The 27,243-nt window shown below is 44.8% G+C and overlaps 1 protein-coding gene across 1 annotated transcript in view; it reads left to right on the top strand.

Moving 5' to 3' along the window:
• PIK3AP1 (phosphoinositide-3-kinase adaptor protein 1) overlaps window positions 1-27,243 on the top strand; it is a 120,629-nt gene that overhangs the window by 36,246 nt on the left and 57,140 nt on the right. Inside the window, exons 3-4 of the mRNA XM_068961454.1 lie at window positions 21,724-21,863; window positions 27,096-27,240. Coding sequence (XP_068817555.1) covers window positions 21,724-21,863; window positions 27,096-27,240 — 285 coding nt within the window. The remainder of the gene's footprint in view (window positions 1-21,723; window positions 21,864-27,095; window positions 27,241-27,243) is intronic.

Raw genomic sequence — 27,243 nt, 5'->3', positions numbered from 1 at the left:
CTTGTAAAGCTGAAGTGTAGGTTAAGGTTGACTACTTGATTGATAAGGAAACTAAGCTACATTAATAAAAAGATAGCTCCCAGTTGTGAAATATTGTAATTTCACTCTATTCTACCTAGAATGGTGTTTCATTCTGGATGACACCTGTTTAGGAGGAAACTGACCAACTAGATTATGTCCAGAGAAGGACAACCGGGAGTTTGGAAATGTGTATGAACCATGGTTTTGTGGAAAGGGCTGAGGCTGTGTTCTGAATTGTAGGGGAAAGGAAAACTCTATTTGAGGTGGAGGTTCCTAGGAGGTAGGGATGGTGGAGTTACAGTGGAAGTTCTAACATTCTTTCCATGCTGGATGGTGAGTGGAGCCAGTGAGTACATGGCATCCCTTAGTGACAGTTATTGTGCATATAATAGAAGCTAAAACAGAGTGACAAGAAGAGTTTATATTCCATGCTTGCTGCTGCTACTGCTGCTAAGTCGCTTCACTCATGTCCAACTCTGTGCGACCCCATAGATGGCAGCCCACCAGGCTCCCCGGCCCCTGGGATTCTCCAGGCAAGAACACTGGAGTGGGTTGCCATTTCCTCCTCCAATGCATGAAAGTGAAAAGTGAAAGTGAAGGCGCTCAGTCGTGTCCAACTTTTCGCGACCCCATGGACTGCAGCCTACCAGGCTCCTCCACTCATGGGGTTTTCCAGGCAAGAGGACTGGAGTGGGGCGCCATCTCCATATTCCATGCTTGGGGGAATACTTTTCTCTTTTTCTTCTGGTGCAAGTGAATCTGCAGCTGCCACAGCCCTCTTGCTACCAACCTGAGAATGAAGCTCAAGCTGAAGATGATAGACTAGAGAAATGGAAGGACCTGGGGCCTTGAGGATGTTGCTGTTGTTCAGTTGCTCAGTTGTGTCTGACTCTTTACAACCCTTGGACTGCAGCACACCAGGCTTCCCTGTCCATCACCATCTGCTGGAGCTTGCTCAAACTCATGTCCATTGAGTCGATGATGCCATCCAACCATCTCATTCTTTGTCGTCCCCTTCTCCTCCTGCCTTCAATCTTTCCCAGCATCAGGGTCTTTTCCAATGAGTCCGTTCTTTGCATCAGGTGGCCAAAGTATTAGAGCTTCAGCTTTAGCATCCGTCCTTCCAATGATTATTCAGGACTAATTTCCTTTAGGATTGACTGGGTTGATCTCCTTGCAATCCAAGGGACTCTCAAGAGTCTTCTCCAATACCACAGTTCAAAAGCATCACTTCTTCAGCACTCAGCCTTCTTTATGGTCCAATTTTCACACCCATACATGACTACACCTCTTCTTAAAATCTTTTGCTTCTATTAGGTCCATACTGTTTCTCTCCTTTATTGTTCCCATCTTTTGAAATTTTGAGGATGTGACTGAATCCCTATGTCTGTCACCCCCAAACTCCCCAACTGTTGGACTTGCTATTCTGAGAGCTAAATGTCCTTATTGTTTAAGGCATCTTGAGTTGGAACTCCCTTTACTTGCAGCAGAACCATCTTAATAGATTCTACAGAGTTGGGCTGAAGATAAGGATGAGTTTTCACACAAAATTCCAAATGCCCATCAGTGGAGTTAGACCCTTTCAAGAAGGGAACTTTTGTTACTGTTAACTATTCAAATAGAGATTGACTATGATTTTCTTTAAAAAGCCTTTATTGAGTGGAATTTTGCTCTAAATGATTCTCAAGTGTTGTTCAAACTCTGATGATCTAAGATTCAAAAATAATTCTTACTAAGGTGTGAGTGGCCACGAAGCTGAACTTTTCCCCAGGGCATTTGCATTATCTCCAGGGTAGCTCAGATGAAACTTTTATTAGTCGAATGTGGAGGTGGGGGAGGTTTTGTGCATGAGAGCCTTCCAGGTGCTTCTTGGCTGCGTCATGTGAGTGAGTCACGGTCCTCTTTGCCTATAGGAGTCTGTGTCTGGGCTCTCCACTTTTGGAAGGTTGCTGAACCCTAACCAAAAGGGAAATAAACCATATTGTGACTGCTGGGTTTGCAAAATACAGCATGCAAAGGGCTGCAGTATGGAGAGGAAAAGTGAGCAAGACAAGGTTCTGTGAACTGTGGGCTCTTAGTGGGAGGGGCCCAGAGGCTGGGGGAGGGGAAGAAGTAGACAAAACATTGCCAGGTTTACAGGGATGCAGTTTTCCTCCCATTTTATAATAACTCATGGTCTCTTTCGATAAACATCCCCCTTCCATAGTTCATATTATAAAATTATAGTTTAAAAATTTTGAACATGATAGAATATTGACTGTGCTTTACAAGCTACACAGCTTCTCCACCCTAATCCATCACGTTTGCAAACACTCCTCTCTCCCCTCTGAGAAGATGTGAATCACTGAAATAGATTTTTCTTAATACTGGTCCCAATGTTGATTAGGTTTCTAGTGGTTTCTGTAATTAAACATAAAATAGTAGTGAAAACTATATTTGCCCTCACGCTCATGACTCTGACAGAAAGTGTGATCGCACGCTGTGTATCTTGTATGACACATAACCAGGCTGGGCTTGTTGGGGAGAAGTTTTACAGAAGCTGAGAATGTAGTTGGTGAGGCTGGTGTGGCGTCACTCACAGAGGTCAGGGCTCGACAGAGAACCTGAAATACCACTGTGTTGTCCACTCTACCTTAGCACAGAGGAGGCACTCTGTGAACAGGGATGTGACTCCCTGGGGGCCTGGTGGTTAATGAATCGCTAATCTGAAGGTGGGAGTGTGAGAATGTCCAGGTTTTACTTCAGGGGATCATTTGTAAGAATTTGGATTTGCAGGGAAACCAAATCTGATTGATTTTCCAGTTAGTGAGAGGGATCAATGCAAACAAGAGGCCAAGGTGGTATGAATTACTAAGCTTGTGGATATTTTCATGTGTAATGGGGCCAGAAGACTGTCCAACCAGTGTTGCCTCCCTGGTGGTGGCAGTTCTCTGTCTTGGGCACTGGGCATGTCTGGTGTCAGGTGGCCAGTGCTTTCCTAGCTCTGATTGAATAACCAGAGGAGAAAAAGAAGCCAAGTTCAGGGATGGGCTTGGTGCTTTTGTTGGTTGTATGTACAAGTGGCCAGCATGGTTACTGCTCTGAGGCTTTACCTCCGCTTCTGAGAAACCTCATATTTTCCCAGATGGGAAAGCCTGCTCAGCCTGGTTGGGGGCACTCAACCAATTTCTTAACTTCCTGCCCTCAACTCTGACCTCAGGCTGACACATAGCAGCTCAAGCATTGGATTCCAGCTCCAACACGGAAGCTTAAAATTCCCTGAAAAAGTCCCTGTAAAATGGAGAATATCATTCTGGAAGAAACAGTTTGATCAGCTCTGTTAAGAGGTTAATTATTAAACAAAATCAATAATCTTTAGTTTGATTTTGACTCTTTTCAGTTTAAAAAAACAACTGAAGGTCATTCCTTCAAAGATTGAAAAAAGAAAAACAAGCGAAACCCAGAAAGCCCAGCATGTTTTTGGTGACCCTCTGGGAAGTGGAGGTTAGAGAAAAAGCCTGTGAGGTGGCAGTGGAAGGGATCAGAGTGTGGTTTCCAGTTTGGGGGCTCCTTTTTGTGGGTTCTTATTTGTTACTGCCACATGTCACAGAGTCTGCCAGGCCGGGGAGAGGTCCAAGCCCGCTGAACTGAGGCCATGAACACTGTGACTGCTTCGGGTCAGAGCCAGTCCAGCAAGGGGACACTGTGGACTCCAGTCAGATGGAGTGGCCAAAAGCCAGCAGCGGCCAGCAGTGACCACTGCCAGAGAGTCAGCCAAGGTTTTAAAGAAAGAATTAAGGTCACAAAGGCAAGCAAGGAGTCCCACACGGGTGCTCAGAACATACAGCATAGCAGGACCATGCCTCTCAGAGCCTGGTCTTGGGGGGAAGGTGTGTGAATGACAGTTTCCTTCAAAGGTGGACAGCTGGCAGGGGATGGGCCAAGGACACTGCAGGCGAAGTGCAGCCAGTGGAAGAAAGCGGAGGGATTTGTGGCTCTAGGTGGATTCCGGCACAAGACCTACCCTTCCCTTTCAGGAAATAGCCAGACTAGAAAGGTCCCTATGACCTTTCATCTGTAGACAAACTGGTTTGCTTGTTTGAATTGTGATCACGGCAAACCATAGTTTTGAGGCTTACGTAGACTCATGAAACTCAAATTCAAGCATGCTGTTCTCATATTCTAATTGCTAATAGAAGTACTTCATGATTAGTAACAATAATGGTCAAGGATAGGACAGCTGCCTTTTTATTGAGCACTTAATATGTGTAGGCACAGTGCTCAATAATAACAATCCTAAGAGGTTGAAATTGTAATTTTCATTTTACAAATAAGGAAAATGAGGCATGGAAGGGTTGAGTTACTCGTTTAAGGTAGCCGGCCAGTGAGAGCAAGGATTCACCTTAGATTGGTAAGATCACCAAATCCCCATGCTCTTAAGGACTACCACATCATGGCCATGAGAATCCACCTGGCAGACCTCCAGCTCTAGGAGTGCGGCTGACCAGGGGCCTCAGGCCTGTGCTCTGAATCCATCATGGCGTTTGACCAAGGCCCTGCTTCCCACTGGCTGTTCCCAGCCAATGACCACATGATGGGGATGCCGCAGCAGACTGGCTCCCAGACAGCACAGGATTCCTCCAATAGCCAGCCTCAGCTTGTGGAACGTTCTAGAATGCTTTCACCCATCCTTCCTTCCTACTGTTCTTCATTCGGGCTCAGGCCATCTGGTGTTTCTCCCAGCCTCCCTCCTCATTTTCTGCTGCAGGCACTTTCTCTAGTAAAATCCTTGCATATTTAATCCCATTTAAGTGTTTGTTTCTCAGAAGACCGGTACTGAGACAGCGTATCACACCCAACGTTGAGGACAGCTTGGTTCAGCCTGCCAACATAAACTGGGGATTAGACAGTTTCCTGTTTGAGTTAAATTCCACACTAAAAGGCTTGAGGCCTTGCAGTGGTCCTCCCTGTTTGTATTTTCCCCACTCTGGCCACTAAGGTGGTTGGTCTCATGTCTCTCATGAATTCATCCATTCACACAAGAAGCATTTATTGATCTCTCACTGTGATTTCTAGACCCTGGGCATCCAGAGATGAATGTCAAGGAATTTGCCCTCAAAGAAATCACAGTCTAGTGGAAGAACAATTTGGTTGGCAAACAAATGGCTCTGATTGCTGATCACTCTTCAGTACTTACCTTCCTCAGGTACTCCTGTAAGCGTTGCATATGAATCAGCTCACTGCACACTACTGAGTGAGGCTGGTGATATTATCGTCTCCATTTGCACATGGGGGAACCTGAGGCACAGGGAATTAAGTGACAGAGTTAGAGTTTGAATGCATAGAGTCCTCTCACTCACTGCTGTGCCACGCTACCCCTCGCCATGCCACCTCTTAGAGAGTGTGACTGTGCCCGGGGAAGGCAGACTTCTATTGTGACAGAACCCTAAGCCCACGACAGCTCAGTTTCCCCTTTAAAAATCCATGTCAGCTGCCACAGTGATCTGTTGAGCAGTCTGGTGGGGGCAGATGCCTGCTCATGGTGGATAATCAAGCCTTGCTGTTCCTGCCTGCCTGGAGGTAGGAGGATCTCTGCTGGTGTCTGTCTCCATGGTTACCCAGAGCATCCTTGGGTTGCCTGACAGTCACTTCCTGGGTCACATATGACTGGCTAGCCCTGCACTACTGTATGCTCACTTCCACACAGAGAATCATTTCATAGGAACCGCCACTTGTTAAATGACTAATAACAAAAATAACAAATACTTAACTTTGTCTAGTACTTTTCAGTTTTCAAAGGGCTTCATTTATCACTTCATCCCAGTAAGCCTGTACAGCAGACCAGGCAGGTGTGAATATTCCCAATTTAAAGGAAATGATATTTAAGCTTTGAAAAGTTATGGTACCCTGTGACTTGGGAGAGGGGACTTGAATCTAGGCCTCCCTCTTTGACTCTTTTCTCTTCCAGAGCTCCTTAGTAATTGCATTTATGTTGCTAGAAGATATTACACCATATCTTTAGAACTTTGCCCCTCATAGCCCAGATTTTAATTATTGGGAGCAGTCAGCAGCTCCTGTATTAAAGAAATTTTTATTTTGGCCCACAGTTATTTAAGCTGATTTGGATACCATCTTGTTCTGTATTTTTTAAGCCAATCACCAAAGAGAGAATGCTCCCATCCCAGCTTGACCATACTTGAAACCCAGATACAACATCTCAGGGTGAAGAGTGACAGAAAGTTACCCATTCCAGAAGTGGAAAGTGAAACTGACCAGTCCATTTTCATAGTTTCAGCTGGTCAGAATGCTAAAGATCTGCAAGAGTGGGGGAAGGTAAATGCCCACTTGGCCTTTCCTGGAAGTGTGATGACTGAGTGGCAGACAGACGAAAGAGGAATTTTCTTTACAATTTCTTAAGCTCGGTTCTGCTATCAAGAGCTGCCTTCAGCCTCAGTTCTTGGCTGGGGGAAAATGAATTGCATTGTCATAGTCTGCCCCAAACAAAGCCCATTTGTCTGTCCTCATACCAGCAAATCCAGATATCAGTGTCTGCTTAGATTAGAATTGATTCCTGAACCAGGAAACCAAGAAGAAGCTGTTTAAAAGCTGGTTATTAATGGCCTCATTACAAACCTGTGTCATGCCATTTGAACGAAATTTACATAGAGAAAGGAAGCACATTTATAAGTGTTGAAAAGAGATGAAGAAAGAGGAAGCTTTCGTGGGGGGCTGTGGTAGCCCCTGCTTTGTTAGCAACACGGGTTTCCTGAACGATGAAACAGGGGCCTGCTGGCCTCCAGCCCTGAGAGCCCTGGTGGAGAACTTTCTCCCCAGTGGTGGCCTTTGAAATGTAGTTACGGACAGTGCATCTTAAGGCTCTTGATAAACTTGGCCAGTGAGCAGCCCCACTCACTGAAGCAGCCCCAAAGATCATGGGTTCAGGATAGAATGGGTTTCTATGGAACCTGGTTCCGATGATGGGGCAGCAGATTTTTTTCCCCCAACCCTTTCCAGATTTATCCCAGAGACTGGTTGAGGGCACTTCAACCTGTGGCCAAGAAGCAGCTCATACAAGGAAGTGATTTCCCCACTGGCACTGTGTTTCCCAAGAGCAGCTGTTCTTTGATCTCGGAACTGGAGAGGAGATGGGAGCCTTGAGTTCTTAATGGGGTTCTGCCATTAATCCAGAAGCTAATGACCGAGGCCATTGACCAGTTCATGTCCTTGTGCCCCCAGTTATCCATCTGCAAAAGGGAGGTGGTCATATCTGTCATATGTGCCTGGGGATACTGAAAGAAACAAATGAAAACACATTAAAAAGTTCTGAGGCACTGGGTGGTGCAAGAGCTCCAAATATCCCTCGGCTTCTCAGTTGAGTATGAAGCGACTTGGCTCTGGTACTCACAGAAGTTTTTCCTGAAGGTTGAACTCGGGAGAGGGCTGGAGGGCCCCAACCCCAGCTGGGTGGGTGGGAAGGCTGCAGGCAGGTTTTTATCATCAGTGGACAAGGGTGAGCCCACACTTTCATCGGTTGTCATGGCAGCCTCAGCTGTGGGGCTATTTTTGTTCAAGCTGAAGAGCAAGTGGGGTGAGTTGGGGAGGGGACGGGAAGAACCATCATCCTTTGCTTTAAAGCTCAACTAAACTGACACTTTGAATAGCTCATTTAGAGCGGCTAGGTGGGGCTGCATAAAGGTCTTAGCCCTGTCCTCTTATCCTGAACTTCGAGGACCTTGAGGAGGGCCCGGGGAATTGCCTGGTGAATGAAAGAAAAACAGTTGCTTGTCTGTGTGAGCTGGAAAAGACTGGGGTTGATGTACAGTAGATTGCTGATCCAGAACCCTCTGCCAAGTGCTGGGAAGCCGTCGATGTGTGGTGAAACCTGGCAGCCTAGGGACTCTGCAGCTAGCACGGACCACTGGATGGCGGAGCAGGTCGGATGTGATAGGTGAGCCAGCCTGTGCGGGGAAGATCAGCAGCATCGACTGCCTCCGGAAGTCAGTGTGGACTTACAGGAGGAGCAGATCCATCCTTCCTTCTCCTTTCTACTTCTTTCTCCTTATCTCCAGGGAGGTAGAGAGGCCGCCATGAGTTCGTTTAAAGCCTGGGTCAGGGCTCTGTCCGTAGGGCTCTCTCTGCCTTACCTTTTTGGCATCATGAGGATGATGATGATGAAGGTGACAAGGACAACGACGGATGTCACTGTGATGAATTCACACTAGCACCACTAAATAATCATCACCTCCTCCCCACACCCCGACCAGAGCCAGTAAGACCTGTGGTGGGTGGGAGCCTGGCATTCCACTAAGTCCTCTTAACATCGTTCTGATTCATGAGCTGTATATGACTTCAGGGGGTAGCTGGTGACTTGCTGGCTGGGTATACTTACTATGTTTGGGGCTTTTTAAGTGAAAACGGTTAGTTGGACGGGAAATTCGATACCTATTAACCGAGGTGGGTGAAAAGCGGGGAAGAAAGACCCATGGGTGATGACTAAAATGAAAAAGCGGTCTTGATGTTTGTCAGGAAGCTGCGAAGAGGTGGGGTTGTTGAAACTCAAGATCTGAGTCCCTCTCACCTCCCCCCGAGAACCCACATGCTTTTGCAGTGGAACAGAAGCTCCTTCATTGGGATTCACACATTTGGAATCTGGGGACAAGGCCAGGATTGAGGTCCCCCTTTGTACTAAGGACATAGCACTAGCAAGGACACTGGTTTTTTAAGCTTATAGCTAGTGTAAACAAGATAAACAGTAGGAGAAGTGTTTTCTCTACTTAAGAACCATTTTTCTAAGCATTTTGTGAACTGTGCTTGTGGTATGCTTTCAGACACTGGGTTAATTATAGCATCTTATTTGCTCATGAAAGCAGGTAGAGCAGGATGTTGGCTTGGTAACACTTTGTTAGCCACTGGTTCATGTTAGTTCACAGATTTAAAGGCACTGCTTGCTCAAGGTGTGATGGGTGGTCAGCTGCTCCACTTCTCCATTCTGAATAAGATTTAGAAAAGAGCTGACATGCTCTTCTTGTGTGTCTGGAATTTTTTCAAAAACAAGCAAAGAAAATTCTTAAAACTTTGGGTTTGGGAATTCCCTAACAGTGCAATGGTTAGAGCTCTGCACTTCCGCTGCAGTGGGCCTGGGTTCATTCCTGGTTTGGGAACTAAAATCCTAAAACAAACAAACAAAAAACAAAAAAAAAACCTATGGTGTTAATCTATATTTTACAGAATTTCCTTCTCTCATGAATACTGTGTGCTGACAGGTCTTCACTGTGCAGACCAAACTCCTAGCACGGCATTTGGGATTCCTTTCCTGTCCCCCTCTCTCCCATCACCCTCCCTCCCCACGTCATGCAGAAGGTGCCTCTCCCCCTTGCTTCCTGTGGTCCACACACATCATTTGCTCTCATGCCTTTGTGTCCTTACGCTTGCCTTTGCCTCTGCCAGGATAGTCTTCCCAGCCCCATGTCCGCATTCCCTGTGCCTTTCAAGGCCCTACTTGTCACAAATTTGGGGAGACCCTTCTTTGATCCTCTAGTGGCCATAAACTGTGTTTCATGAATCCCTGCTTGTCCATTTGAAGTGATTCCTGTTCTCTTCTGTCTCTGGAAGGTGGAGAGAACCTGTTTCTCTCCTCTGTGGTCTCTCCACTTTCAGTGAAGCTGAAATGTTCTCACTGTGACATTTCCTGGGAGGCCTAGGCTAGGGTTTGCATATTTGTTATTCATTGAAAGGCACTGGATGTTTGTTGAAGGAATAAAGGAATGAATTACTAGTTATTTTTATTAATTTAAATGGAAAATATGCTTTTTTCATCAAGAGGGTAATCCCAGCACCCACACCCAAATGCTATTTGCTTTGGTTAAAGTAAATTAACTTCTTCATTCTTCAGGAGGTTTTTCGCAACTTCTCTAAACTTTCTGTTATGTTTTTTCATGTGCCAGCACTTTTATAAACAGCTGGAAACACAGCTCACTTTATTTAGTTGTATTTATAGTAATAATACGTAATGCTTCCTGGTGTCCTATAGTCATCTCACTTCTTCCGTGTGGAGCCTTATCTTCCCAGTTCAGCTGCCATCTCCTTAAGGCTGATGCTCTCCAGGTGTACTCTTGGGAACCCCTGTGGCATCCTTGTCATGCATATTCAGTGGATACTTGCTTGGTGATTAGGAAGTTCAGGCTTCAGAACATTGTATATTGGAGTTTGAGAAATAGTTGTTTTGTGATTTCATCATGGTGGTTTAGATAGGATGGATGCATGTCAGAACAGCTGAGAAATTTCATCCTGAGTGGAGAAGTCTCTGGAAGTTTGTCCAGACCTCAGATAACTCTCTAGACCTCTGCCCCATCTGTGTGGTGGTTAAATTTGGGCCCTGACCCGGGATACAAATGCAAAGGGAACATGGCTCCTTTTCTTCATGGGCCACGCTGCCTAGGTTGTTTGACTATTCATTTTTGCTTTCTTCCAAGAACCTTTGTCTTGTCTAGTAAAGGCTATGGTTTTTCCAGTGGTCATGTACGGATGTGAGAGTTGGCTATAAGGAAAGCTGAGCGCCGAAGATGTGATGCTTTTGAACTGTGGTGTTGGAGAAGACTCTTAAGAGTCCCTTGGACTGCAAGGAGATCCAACCAGTCCATCCTAAAGGAGGTCAGTCCTGGGTGTTCATTGGTAGGACTGATTTTGAAGCAGAAACTCCAATACTTTGGCCACCTGATGCAAAGAGCTGACTCATTTGAAAAGACCCTGATGCTGGGAAAGATTGAGGGCAGGAGGAGAAGGGGACGACAGAGGATAAGATGGTTGGATGGCATCACTGACTCAGTGGACATGGGTTTGGGTGGACTCCAGGAGTTGGTGATGGACAGGGCAGCCTGGTGTGCTGCCGTTCATGGGGTCACAAAGAATCGGACACGACTGAGCGACTGAACTGAACTGAACTGAAGAAACTTTGAATCTTCTTCACTCTTTCTTTCATCAGACACAGTGGAATCCTGAGCGCAAAGCTATGGTGTCCTACTTCAAATCAGCCTAGAGACACCCATGACCCTCTGATTGGCCCCGATGACTACTTCTATTTCATCCCATTTTCAGCTTGATTGGTAGAAAGCTCTTAATTCTCAGTTGAAATTTATCTCCTTAGTTTCCTTCTTTGTTCACTTTCTTTTTCCTTGTCATCTAAAACTTGGAGAAAATAATTTGGCATGTTAATACTACAGGCCTTTTTCCTGCTTTCCCAGTGTTGCTTTACCTTGTTCTAAAAAAATCACTAATAAATTTAATTTGACAAAATGAAAGCAGTATAGCATAATTCAGCTTTTCCCAAACTTTGGTCATTTGAGAATCCTCAGCTTGGTTTTGGGTTTTTTTTTTTTAACACTTTTTTGAGATATAATTTATATGCCATATAATTTATCCATATGCTGCTGCTGCTGCTAAGTCACTTTAGTTGTGTCCAACTCTGTGCGACCCCATAGACGGCAGCCCACCAGGCTCCACCATCCCTGGGATTCTCCAGGCAAGAATCCTGGAGTGGGTTGCCATTTCCTTCTCCAGTGCATAAAAGTGAAAAGTGAAAGTTGTGTCCGATTCTTCTCAACCCCATGGACTGTAGCCTACCAGGCTCCCCCATCCATGGGATTTTCCAGGCAAGAGTACTGGAGTGGGGTGCCATTGTCTTCTCCGAGTTTATCCATATAGAGTATGCAATTCAGTGATTTGGGGGTATATTGCATTATCAATTTTTTTTAATTGTGACAATATATGTAACATAATATTTGCCATTTTAACCAATTTTAAATTGCAATTTGGCAGCATTAACTACATTCTCAATGTGCAACCATTACTAGTATCCATTTCCAGATTTTTCCATGGTACTTTCAACAATACTCTAAGTCAATTCCTGTTTTTTCATGTAAATAAATTTATTTTAAAAGGAAAGTTTGCGGCTGTAAATTAAAAACCAGTATCTCTGGATAGAAACAAGGTAACTATAAAAATAAAGGCAATAAAAACAGAACAGTGATATTAAATTCTACTAGATACTAATGTCTGCAGAAGCCTGAGGGCTTGGTGCCTTGTTCTCTCTGTGTTTCAGAGGGAGGTAAGCATGTTAAGGAGAAGTTAAAGGCACCCTCTTACCAAACTGAGCCTTTCTTCCTGATATAAGTGAGACTGAAAGGGTTGAAAGGGGACTGCTTTCTTACACGTGGCTCACTGTCAGCGCATGTTTGCTGTACACTTTGAAATCATCTCCTGTGTACTGGTGACATGGTCCCCAGTGTGGGAAACACGATCAGAGTGTATGAGAGCATGGATCTGGGGGTTAACTTTCTATACAGCATGCACTGTGTGACTTGGACAGTTTATTTCAATTTTGGTGCCCTAGTTTTTTCATCTGTGAAATGGGCAGAATTATTCTAATCTATTAGTTGTGATCAAATAGAATCATCTATGTCAAGGGTTTTGCCTGGTTCCTGGCCTATAGCAAATGCCCAACAATGGCATTTGTGGTCGTTTTGAAGAATGATACTTGTTTATGGTGGGGTTTCTCTGGTGGCTCAGTGGTAAATGAAACTGCCTGCCAATGCAGGAGACATAGGTTTGATCCCTGGGTCGGGAAGACCCCCTGGAGAAGGAAATGGCAACCTACTCCAATATTCTTGCCTCGGAAATCCCATGGACAGAGGAATCTGGCAGCAACAGGCCATGGGGTCGCAAAGAGTCAGACACACTTATTGACCAAACAACAACCACCTGTCTATGGTACTTTCCCCAAAGCCTAGCTTTACCGTACAAGAGAAGTGAGTTTGTATATTCCGGGAGGGGGGTAGGGAGAAAATGTGTCAAGATCAGCAAACATCATTCTCTGGCCGTCCTTACCCTTCCTGTCCCTCAGACTATTAAAAAATTGTCCCTATGGGGTGCTAGACAATGTACAAGAAAGAGGCATTCAGCCCTGTGGTCTGAAAACTTGTTTGGAAACTGAGACCGTGCAGCTTCGGGCAGAGGCCCCTGGAGCACACGGAACTCTGACTGGTCCAGCTGGAATTCAGTGTCTTCTGACTTACACTCTATCCTTGGGATGTGCCTGTTGGCCCTAGGGGTGGGTCATGACACACCTAACCAAGGCAGCATCATTCAGAACAAGGCAGGACCACCAGCTGTTGGTGGACAAAAGCCCATATCATGTCTCTTGAGCTACAGTCAGAACCTCAGACCTGGAATAACGAGTAATGCTGCTTCCTGCCTTGTCCACATCCACAGAGAAGGCAGGGCGCAGCCCCCTCGGGGCAAATTCCCACGCTGCCCCTTGCTTGCCTGTGGCACAGCCTGCGCTGGGTTACTTCAGTCCTTCAGGCACAGTGTTTCCATCTATAAAATAGGAATAGGTTGTTGATTTCTATCTCACGGGGTGGATGTAAGAATTAAATGAGATTGTCTAGTAAGGCAGTCACCACAATATTCAATGAATGATAACTTTCATTGTTATCATTGTTAGTAATATTGAGTCTGTCACCCAGCCCTCTTATTAAAATATTGAATAAATGGTAACTTTTATTGTTATCAATATTAGTAATAGTCACCAGCCTTCTTACCTAGTATGAGCTTGTCCAGGTGGCTTGGTGTGACTCCAAGTACATAAAGTGAAAGTGAAAGCATTAGTCGCTCAGTCATGCCCAACTCTTCGCGATCCTTTGAACTGCAGCCTGCCAGGCTCCTCTGTCTATGGAATTCTCCAGGCAAGAATACTGGAGTGGGGAGCTATTCCCTTCTCTAGAGGATCTTCCCGACCCAGGGTTTGAAACCCAGTCTCCTGCATTGCAGGCAGATTCTTTACCATCTGAGCCACCAGGAAAGCCCCAGATCCAAATACATACACATACTCAATTCATTTCAAATTAATAGTTTTTTTAGACTCAAATAATGTTAAATAACTATTTAGACTCCCTTATAAAGGACAAAAACAATTATGAACCTTTAGTGTGATAAGTTATTTTGATGTTGTTCAAATATGTATAAACATACTCAACTCCTAATGCTTATTATTCTTTCCCAACTCCAAAAGCAAAACAAATGAACCAGATTTACACAGTACATGTGTGAAATAAATACAGGGCAAACTGATTACATTTTTTTTGTCATATATCATGATCATTTTCTGAAACAGCATCATGAACGTGACACGGGGCTCTGGTGCTTGCTGATTCTGCCAAAGGGCCTTGTACAGCTCCCCTGTGTTACTGGGGGACTTAGCTCCCACTGCATTACTCCATGTGAAGTGGTGTGTGGGGAAACCTTCTTGTGTTCACTTGGCACAAATGCCTCATGTACATGTCATTCTGCCCCCTGTCTTCTTTCCTCATTAGCCCCTGACAGTCACCTTAGCATGACCTAGCTGCAAAATGATTACACACACACGCATGCATGCACACATGGGCACCACAGTCCTGTGGCTGGGTCCAATTATTATTACTATTTTAATGTTTGTTTATTGCTTGTACCAGATCCTAGTTACAGCATGTGGGATCTTTGACCTTCATTGTGGCATGCAGGATCTTTAGCTGTGGCTTGAGGTACCTAGTTCCCTGATGAGGGAGCCCCCTGCATTAGGCATGCAGAATCTTAGCCACTGGACCACCAGGGAACCATTTATAATATGGTCACCAGGATAATCTGGAATGTCTGCATCACAGTTTAAAGGCACTGTCATCTAAATGAAAAGTCCAAGCGCTAATTCTCGTAAGGACTGTATCTGAGGACTTTTGGCAGGTACCAGTTTTGAGAAGCATTGATTCACACCCTACCTAGATCCCCAAAATGTTTGAAGCAACCTCCAAAATTAAACACAATATAAAAAAGAAAAATGGCAAGAGCAAGACCTGGATGAAAGTGTTAACAGTGGTTAAGAACCAGAATGGAAACTGAGCTACCTGGCAGCAAGGGCGGAAAATGAAACACACCATGTTAGCTTGTGCTGATGAGAGAAAGCAGGCAAGTTCTTTGGAGAGACAGACTTTCTGCCACTGAATTCGAGGAGTGTTTTGCCACATGGGTCCTGTATGGATGAGCTAGATACACAAAGTCTTTTTCTATACTTTTTCCATGGTTTCTCCAGGCCTCAAAAAAGCTGAGAGGAATATTGTTAAATTTTAAAGCAATAAGGACACTATTGTTGGTGTTAGTTCTGGAAGGTCTTGTGGTCTTCATAGAACTGTTCAGCTTCAGCTTCTTTGGCATTAATGGTTGGGGCATAGACTTGGATTACTTTGTGTTGAATGATTTGCCTTGGAAATGAACCAAGATCAATTCTGTCATTTTTGAGACTGCATCAAAGAGCTGCATTTCAGACTCTTTTGTTGACTATAAAGGGTAGTCCATTTTCTTCTAAGGGATTCTTGCCCACAGTAGTAGATACAAAGGTCATCTGAATTAAATTCGCCTAGTCTCACCCATTTTACTTCACTGATTCCCAAAATGTTGATGTTCATAAACTCCAGGAGACAGTGAAGGATAGGGAAGCCTGGCAGGCTGCAGTCCATGCGGTCGCAGAGAGTCAGATATGACTTAGCGATTGAACAAGGATACTACTGGTGTCTTGATAATATTTTAACTGGGGAGGATCCCTGGGGTTTTCAGTGTTTTGTTTTCACTCAAACATTTATTTGAGTCTCAGGGCAGTAAGGATAGTATTATCGTCAATGTAGGGAGAGAGTAAGAGGAATTTACATGTGTAAGCGGGAAATTTTGGTGCCATCTCACTCTTTCAGGTGGGTTTCGATGGTGCTTTTGTCTGGGTTGGTATTTCCTTCAAAGGAAACTGAATCTGCTGAAGTGGTTGGACCCTGACCCAGTCCACAGTGGGCTGGGAAGAGGCCAATGTGGCTGAAGAAATGAAAGTTGGTGCCACCAGAACTGCCCTGCAGAGTGAATGGCATCCTGCCTGACTTCTTGAAATGAATTAGCCTCCAGTAGTTTGTTCATTTCAGGTGACTAAATGAATAGACCTACTAGAAGGAGTTGTTTCTAGGGCCGACCTGAACACTGGAGAATGTCTGCCATGTGCTGTACTATTAGGACCAATCTCATCATAAATGACGCCAAGCTGATGAAGTGATTAGTCAAAAGACTTAGCTGCTATTTTTCTCTTTGCCCATCTTCACCTCTCCCCATTATCAAAGTGCTTTCTCACTGTGGAGAATATGAAAATGTATGAAGGGCTGGAAAGTAGAAAAGATGGAGGGAAGGGTCATGCACAGTTTATCCACACATTTTCTTTTTAAAAAAAATTAATTTATTTTAAGTGGAGGCTGATTACAATATTGTGGTGGTTTTTGCCATACATTGGCACGAATCAGCCACGGTATCCACACCTTTTTTTTTCTTTTTCAATTTTTGGTTGCGCCGGGTCTTTGTTGCTGTGCGAGAGCTTTCTCTAGTCGCGGAGAGCAGAGGCTACTCTCTGGTCGCAGCGTGCGGGCTTATCCTTGCGGTGGCTTCTCCTGCTGCAGCGCATCGGCTCTGCAGCATGCAGGCTCCAGTCGTTGCAGCCAGACTCAGTGGCTGGGGCACACCGTCCCAGTTGGAGGGCTTACCTGGTATCTCAGACGGTAAAAAGCGTCTGCCTACAATGCAGGAACCCCGGGTTCCTTCCCTGGGTCGGGAAGATCCCCTGGGGAAGGAAATGGCAACCTACACCAGAACTCTTGCCTGGAAAATCCCATGGACAGAGGATCAATCTTCCTGGACCAGGGATTGAATCTGTATCCCCTGCAATGGCAGGCAGATTCCCACTCACTGTACCACGGCGGAAGTCCTCTTCTGACCTTTTAAAATGCAGTTTCCTTTATATAACTGGTATCTTATACTCTGAGATGTATGATTTTACATTCTGCTTTTTTTGCTTAACATGTCATAAACTTTTACTTAAAATAATATTTAAAGTGAAATATACTTTTAATATTCTTTCATCAGACAGGTTGTTCTTTGTTTCTCAGAGATGCAAAGAATGATTTAGCAGACATCTTGGTTCATTATCTTTGTCTACATTTTGAACATTTATTTTCCTACCTTAAGAGAGATTTCTAGAAGTAGAATTGTGTGGCCAAAGACATGAACATTGTGAAGACTTGCTCTCTCTCTCTCTGTATATGGTCACATGGCTTTTCAGAAAGTGTGCCAGTTTATACTTTCTTTAGCAACCAGTAAGAGTACCTGTCCTACCCATCCTTTGAATATTTCCTAATTGGAAAAAGGTGAAATAACAGTATATTATTTTTATTTGCATTTCCGTGATTAGTGATAATGAATGATTTAATTTTTCTGAATGGGGAGGTAAGTTTTGTTTCTTCCTTTGTGAATTATCTACTTATTTGACTTTGGGTATTTTTAAAGAGATTTCTATGATCTCTTCATATATTAAGGAGATTGTCCCCTTGGCCTATTTATTTCAAATTTTCAACCAGCTTATGGTTTGCCATTGAATTTTTGGTAACAGCTTTATTGATATATAATTCACATAGCAAACAATATACCCATTTATAGTGTACAATTCTGTGATCTTCTTTGTATCTTCACAGACCAGTTCAGCTGTCACTATGATCAATTCTAAAATATTTTCATCACATCAAAAAGAAACTTCACACCCTTTAGCTGTTATCTCCCAACCTCCCCACCCCTTCCCAAGAATCCCTAGCCCTAGGCAATTACTAGTCTCTTTTCTGTTTTTATGGATGTGATGATTCTGGACATATCGTATGTTTGAAATCATGTAATATGTGATCTTTTGTGGCTGGGTTCTTTCACTCAGAATAATGTTTTCAACATTCATCTATGTTGTAACATGTATTAGTATTTTATTATTCCTTCTTGTGGTGAATAATTTGTCCACCCATTCATCAAAGAATGGGTAATTTGGGTTGTTTCCACCTTTGACTATTATGACTAATGCTGCTAAAGCATTACAATTTTATTTTTTATTAAATTTTTTTACCTAAGTTTTAACTTAATGTCATCAATGCTATTCCTTGTTTCCATTGTATTTTACAGTTGTTTTTAAGATAGACAAATCTTTTCTCAAAACAACGATAAAATTTTTGCCCGTGTTTTGATATACTTTTATCTTTTTAAAATTTGTTTTACTGTTCATTTCCATCTATAAAGGAGTATATAAGAATTAAGATTCAAAACAGTCTCTCTGTCCCTCTATGTCCATCCCATATAGCTAAATTTTTTCAGTACCACCTGCTGAGTCATCCTTTTCACCAACCATTTTCTTTATTCTGTACTGATTTTTAGTGCTTTCTTTATCACATATTTAGGTGTTTTTGTTTTTTATTTTCATTTTTTGGCGGTTCAATAACTTTTGGACAATTAGCAGTTAATTTTCATCCACATTAACTGTAGATTTTTGAAAGCTGTAACAGGCACATAGGTAACCAAAGTATGGTTTGTCTGGTGAATGTTTTCTGACAAGTGCGCACAAATAGGGTATGGGGCATTCCTTATTCCGTTGGCCCAGACAGGGTTGTTGAGCCTTGTGTCAATGTGCACACATAGGGTTCCCATCTCCTTCGTGGCAAATTTCTAGATTTCTTTGAGTGCCCGAGGGGCACACTTCTTGAAACCCACTCCAAGGATGAGCTTGTGAATGTTGATAGTGTATTCTTTTGTCACTCCGTTGATGGCAGGTTGGCCCTTTTTCTTCTCGCCGCCCTTCTTTGTGGGAGCCATCCTGCAGGGGTGGGGTTGGAAAGAAAGTGCAAGGGATTGTCACTTATTAAGTTTTTGTGAGAATGAAACTTGGTTTGGGTGTTGTCTATTGTATTTAATTGCTCTGTTAAATTTTTTTAGACATTTAATATAAAAGAAGACTATCCTTTATTGTTTTTGTAAACTGTAGTAGGAGACAGAAAACTTATATAAATGGAATTTTTCTAGATAGGAAATACTGTGGCAACTACAATTTAAAATTCAGTGCAGGGAGGGCTTGTGGCCTGTACTTTACATTTTATTTGAAAGTCAGAAAAATTTGTGATTATTGTTTTAGTCAAATTTTCTACTTATTTTGAAACATTTTTGATAGTTTATATATTTTCTGTAAAAATTGTATTAAAATTAAAAAAAAAACTATTAGCAACAAGTTTTCACATCAGTATGTTTCTAAAATTTTCTCCATATTTGTTATCATCTCTTTCTTGTTTGGCTTATTTCTATTTCTCTATTCTTTTCTTGATTGTATTTATTAGAGCCTTAATTCTTTGGCTAGCCAACTAACTGGGTCAGTAATTTGGGAGAAATGAAGAGATTTTTAGACCGTACTGTGAGTCTATCCTAAGGCAATTATACTGTACAATAAATTAGAATAGGTGGTTGGCAAAAGTCGGTACCCACTCAGGGTGGTATCTAAACAATTCTAGATCCATAAGTAGATCCAGGGAGTTTCTTGCAGTTTTAAGTGACTGATGAATGTTGTAAGTCAATGAGGTTATTTTCTCATCCAGGAAGAACCATAGAAATGAAAACCTGACGTTTAGTCATCAAATGATACAAAACTACAGCTTGGTGTGGTGTTATATAGTTCTTAGCAGGAAGAATATTAATTGTCCCTGACTTTTTGGCTGTTTCTTTCATAAGTTCCGTGGTGGGTGGGAGTGTGTCTGAGTAGCATGTGTAGCTCTCTGTTCATGGGGATGGGCCCTGGCCATTTTAATAGTGACCAGTCAAGAAGGGCTTCCCTCATAGTTCAGTTGGTAAAGAATCTGCCTGCAATGCAGGAGACCTGGGTTCGATCCCTGGGTTGGGAAGATCTCATGGAGAAGGAAAAGGCTACCCACTCCAGTACTCTGGCCTTGAGAATTCCATGGATCATATAGTTCATGGGGTTGCAAAGAGTCAGACACAACTGAGCGACTTTCACTTTTCACTTTCAAGGAGAAAATGTTGTGGAGAAGGGCAGATCCGGCAGAGAAAATGTCAGCCTTCCATTAATTTGGCTCGGATGGCACAGAGGTGGAAAGACTACCGCACTTCGCCTTTGTGAAGGGGTCGAGGGGCATTGGTCATTAGCACTGAGTGAAAGGGGAGTCAGTAGGCCTGAAAGGAAAGGAGAGATAGAGGAGATTATGGCTCTGGCACAGGGTGAGAAACAGTACCTGTCTCCTTAGGACTCAGCACTAACTTCTGCCTGGATTCCCATTGTGCTACCAAGGTCAGAGACCAGGCTGCACTCAGCCCCGCCTTCTGGACTGGTGCGTCTTGGGTGGAACCACAGAGAGGGACCAGGCGGCGGGAGGACCTGCCTCACTGTCCGTCACACTCTGGACCTGTATGTAGACATCTGTCAGAGCCCATGTCAGGCTCCAGGACCAGACCCCTGCCCAAGGCTACGGGGCTTTTAAGTTGCATATCTCGGAGGTCTTGGGCCCTCCTCTGGCCTGGGCGGGTTCCGGAGACCCTTCCCTCACAGTTATAGCCCTAGGACAAGGTGGTGATGGGTTCCCCACACCTGCTCTGGCACCTCAGCCTTCATGGTGGTGGCGGCACAGCCCTCCCCGGGCATGACCTGGGATCTAGAGAGCAAGCCTGTGTTACAGATTTCTTTGGGGATATATCAGTGGCCTGATCTGCCATCCCAGCTTTCTCCCAGGATGGATGTCACTCCTGCCATGGGAGGCCAGCTTGCCGGAATCAGCCAAATTAACCCCTCTCCAGCCCTTCTGGAAGATGGGCTCTCTGAAGGCAGGATGGGTGTTTGGTTCACACTTGTGTTCTCACAGCTCCTAGCACAGTTGTCTGGCTCTGTCGGTGGTTTAGAAATGGAGAAGAACAAGCCTGAGGAAGGGACTAGATGGACCTTCTGGTTCCTCGCAGCCGTTCTTAACCATTTTGTCCCTCTTTGAGGATCTGATGAAGCCCTGGACTATCTCCAGAGAAGTTTAGGCAAATACACACACATGCACACACAGACACGCAGACTCTTCCACCCAGGCACCCTATCAGTTGTTGAGCCCTGGTTAAGAGTCCCTGCTTTAGAGCTCTGGTGGGTTGCATCTACCCTCATCTCAGCATTACCTCATTCCATGCCATGCTCTATCTGCATACCCCTGCTCACCTGCTCCAAACCCGAGCACGCTCCAGTCTTCCCATGGCAGAGGTGTTGGCTGTGATACTGATTTGGGACCCAGTGACACTCTAAGGTTTGTTAGAGTGATTGCCTTTTACCACTGCCCTGGAGGGAGTAGGCTGGGTGGCCATGACCTTGAGGAACAATGACTTCCTGGAAAGCACAGGTTTTACCTGATGTTCAAAAGATGGCCTTTAAGTGGACAGCCTATTCTTGACACCCCTCCCCTTGAGGAGAAGGGGCCTCTTTCCTCACAGTCACCAGAGCCGGCCCTGCAAGAAGTCCAGAGGTAAAGCCTGCAGAGGTCTGTTGTTTGCGACCAGACCTGCCAGCCTCAGACAGCAGCCCGCCCCAGACGTCTTGGCCTTTCTCTCCACCATCATCTTCCTGCTGTCACCCGATCCTCGTGGCCTCCATGGGGGTTGACTTTTCCCCAGGAGGTCCTCTTTCGTGATTTCCTGAGTCACTCCCTTCAGCTTGTATTTGTTCGACATTCGGAACCATTTCCTATTTGGTAACGTTTGGGGTTTTAATGAGGCTGGGACATGCCCGGCTCTGCTTCCTTTCCTTTCCATTCAGCTGTGTTCTCTGTGCCGTAGATTCTGGCTGCGACTCCGTCACTGACCCCGAGACTGAGGACGAGAAGGTCCTTCCCTACTCAAAGCAGCAGAGCCTGCCGCCGCTGGAGACTCCGCCTGGGACCCTGATGGTGGTGCAGCCGGGGCGCATCCGCTGTGGGGTAAGCACCTCTGGGGCTGGTGGATGGATGGCGGAGCATGGGCTTCAGGGCTTCTTAGTGGATGTAGTAAAGGGGGCGGTGTTCTCCTGGCACACCTTTGTGTAATCCCAGCTTTCTTGTAGGGCTTCCATATACATTAGCCCCCCTGGGGCCCCCAGTGCCTGGGCCCTGGACATTCCTCACTCCTTTAAGTCAAGGGAGAAGAGCCCAGGAATGTATGTGTCATCAACCCAAGACATTAAGTTCATGAGACAAAAACTTAGAATGTGTTGAAGACCAGCAGATATGAACATTACAACACACTGTATGCCAACCTTGGAGTTAGAGGCCTGGGTCTGGTCCTTCCAGGCCAGTGCTGGGCATTTTGACAGCTTGCTTCTCTGTCACCTGGCTCCTTGTATGGCCCAAAAGTGCCTCAAAGCTTGATGGCTGAAACTTGCTGGCCAGTATCACTTGAAAAGGAAATGATAAGTGATAAGCTCAGCTTAATGCCTGAGCTGCTGCTGCTGCTAAGTCACTTCAGTCGTGTCTGACTCTGTGCGACCCCATAGACAGCAGCTCCCCAGGCTCCCCCGTCCCTGGGATTCTCCAGGCAAGAACACTGGAGTGGGTTGCCATTTCCTTCTCCAATGCATGAAAGTGAAAAGTGAAAGTGAAGTCGCTCAGTCGTGTCGGACTCTTTGCGACCCCATGGACTGCAGCCTACCAGGCTCCTCCGCCCATGGGATTTTCCAGGCAAGAGTACTGGAGTGGGGTGCCATTGCCTTCTCCGTAATGCCGGAGCATAACATGACTAACATTTTCAGGGGTAGGACCCACGTTAAGAGATGATTTGAATGTGATAACCAACTGATGAGCCACTGTTATTTGAATACTACCACAGTATTGATAGTTTTTCATTATCTTTCCTTTTCTGATTAAAAAAATGTGTAATATTGCTTCAGAGCAGTGAAACGCTTTCTTGTGGGTAGGAGCCTGTGCTAGGTTTGCCACTGTGGGCTCCTGGAGGCAAGAGGGCGGAAGGGCCATGGAAATGGGAAGTCTTAGCTTCTCTACACTTGTGAGTGGTTTTCTGTGCAGTCTGAGACCACAAGGCGTTGGGCAAGGACGCCCTCCATGGGGGTTGCAAGCTGCTTCTTCGGACTGGATTGAACTCACAGATGTGTTTGGTTTGAGCTGCTCAGTGTTTTAAAAATTAGGCATGAAAATCAGTTTCCAGCTTCCTTTGGACCAGAATCTGGTAATAACCAGGTCTGAGATGAGCAGCTGGGCCATTAGATGCATCCCTGGTTCTCATCAGTCCCTTTTCTTTGTACCCACTTCACTCCTTTTCCTGACCAGCCAGGCTTTGTGGTGGGCATGCAGTTTCTAGTCTTCCTATACTCTTTCCTGCCTTCCCCACGCCCCTCTCATCCTGACATCAGACGGGAGACTGTGAGGAGGGTTTGGAACTGAAGGATAATGCCCCACCCACACCTCCCTGATTTTCCGGGCTTTGGCTCCATCTCTTGTGCTGGCTCCCACTGACCCAGGATTCTCTCTGCTGCCTGCTCCAGGTCTCTGGATCCTGGGGCAGCTGTGCTGGCGTTGGTTGGGTCATGACTGTCAAGGGGGAGACACATTCATTTTCAGTGGCTCCCCCCACTCCTTGGGAGAAGGAGCAGGTTGGACAGGGCTGGACCCACAGTGGGAGACAGGTCCACCACAAACACACTCACATTCACCCTCAGCAGCCTCTGTGAGCCAGGGTCACAGGCCTGCACCTCCCCCCCCCAACCTGCTCTGGAATCAAGAGTGGCCCTCGTCACAAAGGCCTCCGCTAAAGGCTTGAGAGCAGAATTTTACAATGAACATCTGGGGAATAGCTATGGCCAGAAATTTCTCCTTTTCGCTTGTTTTTTGAACAGCCTGTCCTTTCTAGTTCAATGTCTTAAGAACTTAACCAGCATAACCATCACAGTAAAATGGATAATTCCATTTGGCAGGTTTGACAAGAGATCTCAAAACAATATAAAACTGTACTCAGGGTGCTCAATGCCTTGGGAAAATTAATCCTCCAATCAGTTATTTTTGTTCATCTGTTCATTTCAGTCGCTCAGTCATGTCCAACTCTTTGCAACACCATGAATCACAGCACGCCAGGCCTCCCTGACGATCACCAACTCCCAGAGTTTACCCAAACTCATGTCTATTGAGTCGACGATGCCATCCAGCCATCTCATCCTCTGTCGTCCCCTTCTCCTGCCCCCAATCTCTCCCAGCATCAGAGTCTTTTCCAATGAGTCAACTCTTCACATGAGATGGCCACAGTACTGGAGTTTCAGCTTTAGCATCAGTCCCTCCAGTGAACACCCAGGACTGATATCCTTTAGAATGGACTGGTTGGACCTCCTTGCAGTCCAAGGGACTCTCAAGAGTCTTCCCAACACCACAGTTCAAAAGCACCAATTCTTTGGCGCTCAGCTTTCTTCACAGTCCAACTCTCACATCGATACATGACCACAGGAAAACCATAGCCTTGACCAGATGGACCTTTGTTGGAAAAGTAATGTCTCTGCTTTTCAGTATGGATCTAGGTTGGCCATAACTTTCCTTCCAAGGAGTAAGTGTCTTTTAATTTCATGGCTGCAATCACCATCTGCAGTGATTTTGGAGCAAAAAAAACAAAAAAAAAGTCTGACACTGTTTCCCCATCTATTTCCCATGAAGTGATGGGACCAGATGCCATGTCTTCGTTTTCTGAATGTTGAGCTTTAAGCCAACCTTTTCACTCTCCTCTTTCACTTTCCCAGCAATCTTGATTCTAGCTTGTGCTTCTTTGAGCCCAGCATTTCTCATGATGTACTCTGCATAGAAGTTAAATAAACAGGGTGACAATATACAGCCTTGACGTACTCCTTTTCCTATTGGGAACCAGTCTGTTGTTCCATGTCCAGTTCTAACTGTTGCTTCCTGACCTGCATACAGGTTTCTCAAGAGTCAGGTCAGGTGGTCTGGTATTCCCATCTCTTTCAGAATTTTCCACAGTTTATTGTGATCCACACAGTCAAAGGCTTTGGCATGGTCAATAAAGCAGAAATAGATGTTTTTCTGGAACTCTCTTGCTCTTTCTACGATCCAGCGGATGTTGGCAATTTGATCTCTGGTTCCTCTGCCTTTTCTAAAACCAGCTTGAACATCTGGAAGTTCATGGTTCACGTATTGCTGAAGCCTGGCTTGGAGGATTTTGAGCATCACTTTACTAGCGTGTGAGATGAGTGCAATTGTGTGGTAGTTTAGGCATTCTTTGGCATTGCCTTTCTTTGAGATTGGAACTGACCTTTTCCAGTCCTGTGGCCACTGCTGAGTTTTCCAAATTTGCTGGCATATTGAGTGCAGCACTTTCACAGCATCATCTTTCAGGATTTGAAACAGCTCCACTGGAATTCCATCACCTCCACTAGCTTTGTTTGTAGTGATGCTTTCTAAGGCCCACTTGACTTCACATTCCAGGATGTCTGGCTCTATGTGAGTGATCACACCATCGTGATTATCTTGGTCATGAAGATCTTTTTTGTACAGTTCTTCTGTGTATTCTTGCCACCTCCTCTTAATATCTTCTGCTTCTGTTAGGTCCATACCATTTCTGTCCTTTATCGAGCCCATCTTTGCATGAAATGTTCCCTTGATATCTCTAATTTTCTCGAAGAGATCTCTAGTCTTTCCCGTTCTGTTGTTTTCCTCTATTTCTTTGCATTGATCGCTGAGGAAGGCTTTTTATCTCTCCTTGTTATTCTTTGGAACTCTGCATTCAGATGCTTATATCTTCCCTTTTCTCCTTTGCTTTTTGCTTTTCTTCTTTCACAGCTATTTGTAAGGCCTCCTCAGACAGCCATTTTGCTTTTTTGCATTTCTTTTCCATGGGGATGGTCTTGATCCCTGTCTCCTGTACAATGTCACAAACCTCCGTCCACAGTTCATCAGGCACTCTATCTATCAAATCTAGTCCCTTAAATCTATTTCTCACTTCCACTGTATAATCATAAGGGATTTGATTTAAGTCATACCTGAATGGTCTAGTGGTTTTCCCTACTTTCTTCAATTTCAGTCTGAATTTGGCAATAAGGAGTTCATGATTTGAGCCACAGTCAGCTCCCAGTCTTGTTTTTGGTGACTGTATAGAGCTTCTCCATCTTTGTCCATCTGAGAAGAGCATAAATTCCAAAATTCAAGAAGTCTTCTGTGAATCAGTGCCTCTTGCTCTGTAAGGCTGAGTCACCGAAGGGTCTTGGTAAAATGCATACTCTGGTGTGGTGTCTGGTGGGTCCAGGCAGGGCTTGAGATTCTGCATATCTAACAAGCTTCCATCGATACCAATGCTGCTGATCCCTTGGCCTCACTTTGGATACTGAGGTTGATCTAGAATCAGTTCAGTTCAGTTGCTCAGTCGTGTCTGAGTCTTTGCCATCCCATGGACTGGAGCACGCCAGGCTTCCCTGTCCATCACCAATTCCCAGAGCTTGTTCAAATGCATGTCTATCACGTCGGGGATGCCATCAAACCATCTCATCCTTTGTCGTCCCCTTCTCCTCCCACCTTCAGTCTTTCCCAGCATCAGGGTCTTTTCCAGTAGTTGTGTATGGATGTGAGAGTTGGACTATAAAGAAAGCTGAGTGCCAAAAATTGACGCTTTTGAGCTGTGGTGTTGGAGAAGACTCTTGAGAGTCCCTTGGACTGCAGGGAGATCCAACCAGTCCATCCTAAAGGAAATCAGTCCTGAATATTCTTTGGAAGGACTGATGCTGAAGCTGAAACTCCAACACTTTGGCCACCTGATGCGAAGAACCGACTCATGAAAAAGGCCCTGATCTAGAATACTGCTTCTCAAACTATCTGTGGTGAAGAACTTTTTAAAAATGTTCTTTCAAGTTTCCAATTCTGCCATGGACCAATACTTTCATAATGTACAACAAAAAAGAAATGCTATGAAAAAGTAAATAAACAGACATATAAAATACCAGCCCCAGGTTTTAAAATTATTATCAGGTTTGACAGACATAAGATGATCAAATTGCTACTAAGGGTTATAAATGTTCAATCTTGGGCTTTGTAACTGGTCTTTTGGGACCTGTGGCAAGCAGTCACTGCCTGGCACTGGACTGCAGACCCCACCCTGTCTGGAGCAATTTCACTCGGGAGAGCTGGGGCTCCAAAAACCAGGGAGAAGGAACAATGACTGGTCTCCCATTCCAGGCAGAAACCACTGTCTACGTCATCGTGAGATGTAAGTTGGATGAGAAGGTGACAACAGAAGCCGAATTTTCTCGTGAGGATTCTCCCTCGATAAGGGTGGAAGCCAAGCTGGAGAATGAGTACACTGTTTCCGTGAAAGCTCCCAGTA

Source organism: Capricornis sumatraensis, chromosome 23, assembly GCF_032405125.1.
Source record: "Capricornis sumatraensis isolate serow.1 chromosome 23, serow.2, whole genome shotgun sequence".
Lineage (NCBI taxonomy): Eukaryota > Metazoa > Chordata > Mammalia > Artiodactyla > Bovidae > Capricornis > Capricornis sumatraensis.
The sequence above is the reverse complement of the archived record's forward strand: the minus strand, read 5'-3'. Positions and strand labels throughout refer to the sequence as shown.